General features: G+C 37.4%; 1 protein-coding gene across 1 annotated transcript; it reads left to right on the top strand.

The window, feature by feature from the left end:
• Window positions 1-663: 663 nt before the first annotated feature.
• Window positions 664-5,938, top strand: LOC149072416 (uncharacterized). The gene is made up of 4 exons (XM_089246814.1): window positions 664-4,226; window positions 4,398-4,534; window positions 5,003-5,742; window positions 5,927-5,938. Exons 1-4 carry the CDS (start codon window positions 664-666, stop codon window positions 5,936-5,938), a joined length of 4,452 nt encoding a protein of 1,483 aa, XP_089102940.1.
• Window positions 5,939-11,218: the final 5,280 nt, after the last annotated feature.

Below are 11,218 nucleotides of genomic sequence, written 5' to 3' on the forward strand. Positions count from 1 at the left end.
TGTCAATTGTGGCTGCTGGAATGGCTGAAAAATTGTAATTTTTCTTCCCTATTCAGGAGAGTTTGGCTATTTTTCTGGTACATAACATCAAGTGGCTCCAAAGACACTCACAGATTCCAACGTGGCGAATACTGTGGCCCATTCCATTCTCGACACGTTGGAGAAAGGTATTTTAGAGCAACGAGAGCGACTGTTGCTGCGTAATAATAATAATAGTAAAAAAGAAGAAGAAGAAAAGTAAGGAGAGAGCAGAGGTCAAAAGGGTGACGAGAGCTCCCCTCCCGTCCCCAGGGAGAGAGAGAGAAAAAAAAAGCGTTTTTATGAGTGTGTGACAGTGTGTGTGTGAGTGAGTGTGAGTTGAGACCTCGAGCTGGTCAATTGTACAACGATTCCCTCGATCGGGATTTCGTGCGAGTTCATTTGTTATATTTGTGAATTAAAATTATCGTAAAATTATTAAAAAGTGTTTACAGTCCACTTCTTTCGAGTGAGTTATCGTCCATTTGGTCCGTCTCATACGGAGAAAAAGAACTGTGAAAAATGTCGTTCAAATCGGAGAAGACGTCTGTGGAGCGAGTTTGTTTTCGTTGAGTTCTTGTGTGACCACGAAAGAATTGTGAGTGGTGCTAACATAATTCGGAATACGTAACTTTCATCGTCAAAATGTTCGCTGGAGCAAAAAAGCAGGACTTAATCCAAGTTGCTCAGGACCTTGGAGAAATAGTCATCGAGAATGCGAAGGTGAGTGAGTTAAAAGAACTTATTTTGCAAAATCAAGCTTGTGTAAAAGATCCCGACTTTGTAAAAGACTATCTAGCCACAATAATAGCAGATAGAAAGTCAGAGGAACTAAGAGAGGTTGAATTAGAACGCATGAAATTAGAGCGCGTCAAAACAGAATTAGAGTTAGTTAGAGTACGTGTAGAATTAAATTGTGACGGCACCGAACATAATAAAACAGAAGTAAAGGAAGACACGATTGAATCTCTTATTAAAAGTGTGAGAACTCTAACTGTTAGAGTACCCAATCAGCCGGAAGGTTGGGGGTATTTCTTCACATCACTTGAAAGAGCATTTAACACAAAAAAAGTGCCAGAGAAATTTAAGTCAGAAATTTTATTGAATTTGTTGGGTGAAAAGGCAACCAACGTTTTGTCTCACATAAGCGATAATGAACTGTCAAATTATGAGAAGGTAAAAGAAATTATTTTACGAGAGTATGAGCCTACACCGCAGGTTTGTCTAGAGAATTTTCGAAGGGCTCATCGTAATAATGAAACACATGTGCAATTTGCGTCGAGGTTAAAAACGAGTTTCGATTACTATCTGAAGCTCAGAAGAGTGTCAGATTTTGACACATTAAAAGACCTCATTGTTGCAGATAAGTTGTTTGAGACATTAGATAGAGAAACTGCTTCTCATATTAGTGTGAGGCAAGGAGAAAAATGGTTTCGGCCGCTTGAATTAGCTAAAGAGAGCGACATATATTTTGCTTCACGAGGTAGATCTCTCACTGAGAGCAATAGTGGGTTTCAAAAACAGCGAGGAAATTTCCTCTTAAAAAATAATAAAAATGTGTCAAAGGTGTTTCTCTCAGATTCAAAAGACCCATTATGCGTACAATGCGGAATTGAAACTCACGCATTGTACAAGTGTTCTGATTACAGAAACAAATCAGTAGACGAGAGAATTAAAATTGTAAAAAGTAATAATTTGTGCTTCAATTGTCTGTCATCTTCCCATGGGGTGAAAAAATGCAGGTCAAGGTTCTCTTGCCCGAAGTGCAATAAAAGACACCACGTGACCCTGCATTTCCCCCGCGAAGAAGAAACTGTTGTTGCTGCTCCTGCAGGAAGAACGGAGATGACACATTCTCCCCCGAGCAATATAACGACGCCGAAACAGCACAATGCCAACCCCATAACAGCCACCAGCTGCATGGGAAACAAACAAAAAAAGACAGTTTTACTTAGTACAGCGAGATGCCTTGTAAAAGATAAGGATGGTCAATACCACAATGGTAGAGCGCTGCTAGATGGGGGCTCTATGTCGAACTTTGTAACCAGAAAGTTTGCAGAGAAACTTGAGTTGAAGAAAGAAAAAATAAATCTTGTTATATCTTGCTTAAACGGGGCGTCAATGCCAATCAAGGGATGCGTGAGAGCCTCTCTCGCTAATAAAAGAAAGGACTATGAGAGGGAATTGGATTTCTTGATAGTGGAGAAAATAACAAATAGCACTCCCTCCCAAAAGTTAGAAGTGTCTATTGAGGGGGTGAGGGACGTAAATTTAGCTGATCCAGAATTTAACAAACCAGGACAGATAGATATATTGTTGGGAGCTGAAATATTTTATGAACTATTATTGACAGGACAAATTTCTCCTAGTGGCACCGATTTAATTCTACAAAATACAATATTCGGGTACGTTGTAAGTGGCGCATTATCCACTAAAGAGAAACAAACAATACATTGTGGACTAGTTCAACAAGAGAACTTGAATAAAACAATGCAAAAATTTTGGGAAATTGAAAGTGTTGGAGAAAAGCCAGTACTATCAAAAGAAAACGAAATTTGTGAAACCCATTACGAGGAGACTCATATGAGAGACAATAAGGGGCGGTATATAGTCACCATGCCTCTCAAGGAAGATCCCGTGTGCCTTGGAGAGTCCAAGAGTATGGCGTTAAAACAACTAAACTCACTGTGGAATCGATTAGAGAGAGACAAAAATTATCAGGCATTATACAAAGATTTTCTCAAAGAATATCTAGAACTTGGGCATATGAGTGAGGTGAATGAGACCACAGAACCAAAGGTCACATATTACATGCCCCATCACGGTGTATACCGTCCTGATAAAACGACAACAAAACTACGAACTGTTTTTAATGCTTCCACGATTACCACAAGGGACAATTCTTTGAATTCTCTTCAGTATAACGGAGGAGTGATCCAAGAGTATCTTTTTTCAATAATGATTCGATTTAGGAAACACGAGTTTGCTTTCATTGCGGACATCGAAAAGATGTACCGAATGATAAAAATTCATCCGAGTCAAAAAAGCCTTCAAAGAATTTTGTGGAAGGAAGGCAAGAACGAGCCCATAAAAATTTATGAGTTGTCAACTGTAACTTACGGGACAGTGAGCGCACCCTTTCTCGCCATGAGGACCTTGAAACAACTCGCACAGGATGAAGGAAACAATTTTCCTCTAGCGGCTCCTGTCCTAACCAGTGATTTTTATATGGATGACGTCCTATCCGGGGCACCAACCTTGCTGGAAGCGAAAGAGCTTCAACAGCAACTGATAGGCATCCTCAATACTGCAGGCATGAAGCTGCATAAGTGGTGCGGAAATAATCCAGCGCTCATTCCAAAATTATTTTCAGATGGTGATTATACCTTTTCCGACCCAAGTGAAATAAAGGCTCTGGGAATTTCCTGGAAGCCAAGTGAAGATTGCTTTTCTTTCAGTGTGAAAGCTGACAGCAATACAGTAGTCACCAAACGGAATGTTCTATCTACCATCGCAAGACTTTTTGATCCACTGGGATTGATAGGACCTGTGGTATCAAAAGCAAAAATTTTCATGCAGAAACTGTGGCTTCTGAAAATTGACTGGAATGATCCACTTCCAGCACAGGAGGCACAAGAGTGGCACGAGTTCATCGAATCTCTTCTGTCTATAAATAACCTAAAAATAGATAGATGTATTTTGATATCTGAGCCAACTACGATCGAGATTCATGGGTTTGCAGATGCCTCTGAATCTGCATACGGGGCTGTTATCTATTGCAAGTCTACTTCATCTACCGGACGCGTGAGAGTAAAAATGGTTTCGAGCAAATCAAGAGTAGCTCCAATTAAACGTACAACTATTCCGCGGTTGGAACTGTGCGCGGCAGTGTTACTAGCTAAGTTGATGAAGAGTATAAAAGCTTCACTGAAGCTCGACGTTTCAGCAGTGTATTTGTGGAGTGATTCTATGATTGTGCTGTCTTGGATCCAGAAAGAACCACATCTTCTGAAAACGTTCTTGGCAAATCGTGTAGCTACAATACAGGAACTAACAACTGTGCAACAATGGAGACATGTTTCATCCGGAGAAAATCCCGCAGATCTCATTTCCAGAGGTCTAGCTCCAGAGAGACTGGAACAAAGTGTTTTATGGTGGAACGGTCCAAAGTTTCTTATGGACAGTGAATACCCAAACAGAACGATCCCGTCAGCGGTCATACAAGATGACTTTCAACGTGAATTCAAAATTTGCAGTATGAGTGACAATATTTGTGATATACAAACTTTTAGTGTTTCAGTTCGGTCATTTATCAGTGATTTTTTGAATCTTAGTAATGTGTATATTAAGATTGTTCGTATTTTGAGTTTCATTTTTAGGTTTCTTAATAATTGTAAAAACAAGAAAAAATATAGTCCTTTAGATGCTGAAGAAATCAATAATGCTGAGCTGCATCTCGTGAAATTGATTCAAGGTGAGGAGTTCAAACCAGAACTCAAAGGTCTGAAAGAAAAAGGTAAGGTCCCTTTCGACAGTCCGATAAAAAGTTTGAATCCTTTTGTGGACGAAAAAGGAATATTGAGAGTTGGTGGCCGATTAAGTAATAGTACACTGGGCTATAATCAGAAGTTTCCTATTCTATTGCCCACAAAACACCGATTAACCAAGTTGATTGTTGTACATTATCATAATAAGTATCTGCATTTAGGGCCACAAGCATTATTGAATCAACTCAGACAAAAGTTTTGGGTTATAAATGGTAAAAGTGTATGTAGAAAAATTGTTCATGATTGTATTGTGTGCTTTAAAGCTAAACCTATAACGGCTCAACAAATCATGGGTGTTTTACCTAAGGATCGTGTAACGAGAGATTTTGCATTCAACATTTCTGGTGTTGATTTTTGTGGACCCTTTTCTATAAGGTACAAAAATCAAAGAAAGGGTACCTTGAATAAAATATATGTGTGTATTTTTGTATGTTTAGTGACGAAAGCGATCCATCTGGATATTGTTACTGATCTTACCACTGCTGCATTTATTGCAACTCTTAAAAGGTTCACTTCTCGAAGAGGAAAGTGTGTTAAGTTGTATTCAGATAATGCAAAAAATTTTGTGGGAGCAAATGTTGAGCTCAAAAACTTATACAACCTTGTAGCTCAACCAGATGAGGACCTTGTTGGCTATTTATCCTCGGATAGCATAGATTGGAAATTCATTCCTCCCCGAACACCAAACTTCGGTGGTCTCTGGGAAGCAGGAGTGAAATCTTGCAAATACCACTTAAAACGAACCATCGGCCAGACAAGGCTCACTTACGAAGAATTTCTTACTGTTTTGACTCAAATAGAAGGAGTCCTAAATTCTAGACCAATATCTGCCATGTCAGAAGACCCAAATGACTTGGAGGCCCTAACACCTGGTCATTTTCTTATTGGAAGACCGATCACTTCACTTCCAGAACCAGAGTTGACTTCGGTGCCAGAAAATCGGCTTAACCGATGGCAACAAACAACGAAATTCGTACAAGTCATTTGGAAAAGGTGGCATCGAGAATATTTGAGTACATTACAGCAACGGAATAAGTGGTTCTTCGAAAAGGAAAACGTAAAAATAGGTGACATGGTCATTGTTAAAGAGGATAATTTACCTCCATGTAAATGGTCTATAGGTCGAATTACGGAAACATATCCTGGCAAACAGGATAACAAGATTAGAGTGGTTGCTGTGAAAACGGCTTCAGGCACATATAAGCGACCAATTTCAAAATTGTGTATTTTACCTATGGAAAATTAATGTAAATATCGTATATTATGCTTTATTATGTATCGGAAAGTGTTGATTTATAATGTAATTGAGTGTGTCAATTTTCTTTATTCTGTGTATTTAGTTAAAATTTGTATTTGTTCAGGTTTTGATATGATCAGTTTTATATATTATTACATTATAATTGCAATTGGTTGAATGTTCAAAGAACATTGCAACGCCCGGCGGTATGTTGCTGCGTAATAATAATAATAGTAAAAAAGAAGAAGAAGAAAAGTAAGGAGAGAGCAGAGGTCAAAAGGGTGACGAGAGCTCCCCTCCCGTCCCCAGGGAGAGAGAGAGAAAAAAAAAAGCGTTTTTATGAGTGTGTGACAGTGTGTGTGTGAGTGAGTGTGAGTTGAGACCTCGAGCTGGTCAATTGTACAACGATTCCCTCGATCGGGATTTCGTGCGAGTTCATTTGTTATATTTGTGAATTAAAATTATCGTAAAATTATTAAAAAGTGTTTACAGTCCACTTCTTTCGAGTGAGTTACCGTAGAGCGACTATCGGAATATTTCTCCAGGTAATCGAAAACATCACAAGCCCACTAAAGATTTTGAGAAGGTGATTTGTCCAGCGAATTACGGATAGTAACAATATAATATCTTCAAACATACCTTTAAGCTGCCAAGAGATTTTGTAATATAACAATGAGATAACTTCCTATTTTTATGACCTCTCCCGCAAATCTAGTGCCAGAATTCTTTGTTAAATTGCTTTTTAGAAGCCATCAATCCATTTTTCAGAACAACCTGCATTTATTATCATTATAACGCCGAAAAATTATTCATAGGCGATAAAAAAAAAAGTATCCGTGAGTCTTTCCCAGAAAAGCTGGAACAATTTAATTCAATCTGATCAGTTTTCTCGTTCATTTTACACCATAATCTTTGTCTGCGTTCGTCTCGAATAAAACGTTCTTTTTAATACTCTGAATTTAAAATGCTTTTGTGTGTGTGTGTGTGTGTGTGTGTGTGGATCTGTCCTCTCTCTTCTTCCTCACATGATAAAGAGGTTCGAAAAGTACGTATATGTGCGCGTGCGTGCGAGTGTGTGCGCGTATGTACTTGGGATATTTAATTGTAGTAGTTGGGAATGAAATTAATCCATTTTCATTTCTTTCTTCTTCTTCCAAAAAAACCTACGAAATTCCTTTTCCTGCCAAAAACTGAATAGGATAAAGGATATATATATATATATATATATATACTGCTGAACACAATGGTTGCGTAAATGCCAAAAGGATAAAGAAATCTGGAATACAACCTAAAATTCCGTTCCGGGAAAAATACAAAAAAATTGTATTTTATTATTATATTTAAGAGAGAAGATTATGCCTTTGGTTTGAGTGAATAAATTGACTTTAGGGCGAAACGATGCTCCATTCTTGGAATCCATTTGGATGAGGCTTAAACAAAAGTATGCAAGAGTATATATATATACACATATGTATGTATGTATATACATATATACCGCTTTTCTGACAGATTGGTTGGTTTGGATGCTTCTCTTGGCATCTTAATTTTGATTAATGGAGGAATATGTTGGTGAAGTAAATGATTTTGCGTCGTGGTGTTTTCTAACCGAACTTCATTTGTAGATGGAACCACGTAGAAAGATTGAAATTCCAATAGGGAGTTGCATGTTTCTCTGGTATATATTCAATTAACACATCAATTACAAGAGTTTTTGAAAGAATTTATCCTAATAGGAATTGTATGGAACTTGTCCGCGTTGAAATGAGGAAGATGGATGGTCAGACAATAGATAAAACGATACTTTCTCTCCGATTCGTATTGAAAAGCTTTTGTTGAAGATCGCAGGCTGAAATCAACTTAAAGTTATATTTTATACCACTGAGTTGCTTGTTGTTGATTTACGCGATGATTGACGGTTGATGAATGGTTGTTCTTAAAAATTGATGTTAGCGTGTGTTGTTTTGTACGTAATTGTTTTAAATAATTAATTATGATTTGAGCAATACTACAGTGGGAATAATTGCGATGACATTTTGTTGTGATGCTTTGGACATGAAATGTCTCGGAGTTTTCAGTATTAGATGATATATTACAGACATTTATATTTGAGAATTTGCTTTTGAAAATACATTTAAATGTCATTTGTTTGATCATTTATTTTGTCTTTCCGGAGACCGATACCATTGGTCAACAGAAAACATGTATAGCTTCGGTTGAAACAAACATTACAATTTGGTTGCTGCAGAATACGTAGACGATCATACGGTGTGTTCACTAAAACTTTAGTATCACTAATAAATTTCACAGCAGTTTGTTTAGTCAGTCGCCACTTCAAATCTTGAATTTCGTTCCTTTACAGCTTAGACAAGGTAATTATCTCCGATGAATACAATAGTATGCAGTGATAGTTTGGCCTCATCATTTCAAATAGCAAAACAATGTGACGTAACAAATATTGACCTTTCTTATTAAACTTATAACGAACATCGATGCTAGTATAAAGTATTTATGTGCTTTTCAAAATGTCTTGGGAAATGGAATCGATCCACATTTTGCAATCGTGTACATTCATGTAAAACGCATAAACGCGGTTTCGACACACCACAAAAGTTTCCCATACATCAAATCTTGTTTTTAGAACATTGTAGTGGACATTTCATACGATGAACGCCCAGAGGCTCATCATATAAATCATTCAGCATCGTTCCAATGCGGCACCAAAATAGCTCTATGTCAAGAACGTGGACATTATTTTCACGACTATCGTGAAATATCAATCTCTGGACACATTCGTCTCAGAAAATATGAGAAACAAAGATGGGGGGAGTTACAAACCACAGAGAGCATTGAATTCAAAGGACTATAACTACACGTGCGTGAAACTCTTTCATAGCCATTCGTGACTGAAATGAGTATTTATCCGACGGTGATGAAGAATATTAGGTATATTATAGGTAATCACTGCAGAAGATTAGATATTATTAACGTTAGAATATTAGAAATCACACTTTCTATTTATGATCATCGCCTTGCTGCTGTGTAGAAAACGTGAGCGAAACTAATATTATTTGAAAAACTAAAAAAAATATTTACTTAGAGATTTTGAAATCATCAAAAATCGGTCATTGTTTAGAAAATAATAGTTCTTTTTCTCATGTTGAAAATATGGACTTTCCGATCGATTAGGAACTTTTTCGAGTCAGTGCTTTTGTTTGTTTTTTGTGATGAAGTATCTACAGTACATCTTTCCTTCTCTCTTATCTCAGAAGCATTCAATATACGCTTTTGTGCAATAACTTTGCCCTACTTCAATTTTTGGAATGCTCCAAGGCAAATCTTGACTATCTCTTTCACCCTCCTATTCGCATTCTTCTCATATCTCTCCGCGCTCAAAGGTACACAGAATCAACATGATAGCTTCAGAAACATGCATGGCTTACCGACATTCATTTTTTTTCTCTCCCTATCAATAATAAAAAGATGGAAGGAAAATAAGTTCCACTCTTCCCCACGAACATCGGCTTTTCTCTGAAATTGAGACGTCGACGTCGAGCTTTATAATATTCAATGTTTACACGTTCTTCCCACAACCAACCGGAGGAAAAGCAAAGCTTATTTTTCCGTGGTTATAAGCCCAAAAGTAAACATGGACGTTCCCTTTTTTTTTTTACTCTGTCCGTAAGCTTAGCTACGATAAGAAGAAGTAAAAAAAAACCATATCTTTAAAGGGTAGGAATGCGATGCGTGTCTTGAGTGTAGACACGTAGCGAGTTCTATAACGGTAACGAGACATGTTTCCATAGATTTGGGCATTTGAAATGTTCGGACACGCGTATTTCCGATTATAACCTCTGAATAAGACCGTTTTTCGAGATCGTGTTACTTAATGTCGTCCTCTCATTTTTAATCAGTTTTTCCGGATCATTTGCTATTATTCGTGTCGAATTGCAAGTTCTACATCGATGTCTAATCCGTTGATAGCGAAACCCCGATTAGCACTGTGTCAGAGTTAAAAGAAAAATTCACTTAAAGATGGGAATAATAAAGCACGTAGGGTTGCCAAACTGTGAATTATTTTAGCAATTTCGGGGTAGAAAACCGGTTTCGTCTATTTACTGAATTTAAGCAACGTCAGACTAACGCTTTTGGCTTTCACAGCACATTCTTCGTGATGAATGATACCAATTAGAATTGCATATTGCACTTTCATTCTCTTTGCCGATAGATTGCAGTGATGTACTGTTCCATCACGATCGATTGTGTGCGCTCAACTTCATTATTTTTGTTGATATGCACGTGCCATTCTAGTCTTAATGCCTGCAAAAGTTAAAAATTTTAGCAGGTAGTTATTGTGTATAATATTGTGTATATTGTGAATCATGCCAACATTGATTTTCATTCCTCATATGGTCAGAGAATGATACACACTGTAGATATTTTTCTTTTATAACCTCAGGAAGTTAAGCCCTGACTTTGAATCATAGCGTCTAGTTTGATCAAGTCCGTGGCATCAGCGTCTATGGCTGGGAAAGCTGAAATAAAGTATTATCCAAACCTTTCTTTCTTTCATACCCAGCACAACTCCGGTTTATCGCCATAAGCAATTTACTACCGAGTGAGTTGTACCGGAAGTGTAAGTGTGTTTAACTAACAGTCTGAGAGCGTATACAGTGTCGTGTCTGATTTCTCTCTCTCTCTCTCTCAGTGCTGCTATCCATATTTCAGAAGTGAAGTGAGTGAAGCGTAATGATTGAATATTTGTACCGTTTGTAGGCCTGTTGCTCTCTGTGGAGATACTTTTTATCTCCCCAGACCGCGCATTTATCCATCCTTTCGCGGAAAGATTAATGTAAGTTATCGAAGGAAAACAACCACAGGGTTTATTTTTATTTATTTTTTTGGGGGAATAGCTTCGTATATACCGTCTATGATACTTGGTTCAAAGACCATTGCGTAGCTTAAAGATCTCTTTTGCTAACCCATATCCAAGAATTAAGACCACCACGACGTCGCTAACTCCAGTCAACCTGAATATATCTAATAGATTTGAACAAGAACTTCATTTTTAGTTTCAAAATATAGTCTTAACACGCATGATAGGCACCTCCTGACATTTTCCCTCGGTCTTTATAAAACAAATCATAAATTTTTGCTCTAATCAACCCACAACGCATGCTTGATACTTTCTCCTAACACGCTTGGTACGTCAATACCCAGAATAGAGATACCTTCACAGAGTTAAACGAAAAAACTCGGCGCATTCATCGCAAAAAAAATCACGGATCAAGTAAGTTCTCTATTTAAGAAGAGGAGGAAAAAAAGTAATTCATAAGAAAAAATAATGATCCAACACAGCAAAAATATTCATAAAAAAATAATAATGAGTGAAAAAACGAGAGGTAGAGACAGAGAGAGT

Source organism: Pholcus phalangioides, unplaced genomic scaffold (assembly GCF_987345545.1).
Source record: "Pholcus phalangioides strain wild (caught in Gottingen) unplaced genomic scaffold, Ppha-v1.0 ptg000017l_1, whole genome shotgun sequence".
NCBI lineage: Eukaryota > Metazoa > Arthropoda > Arachnida > Araneae > Pholcidae > Pholcus > Pholcus phalangioides.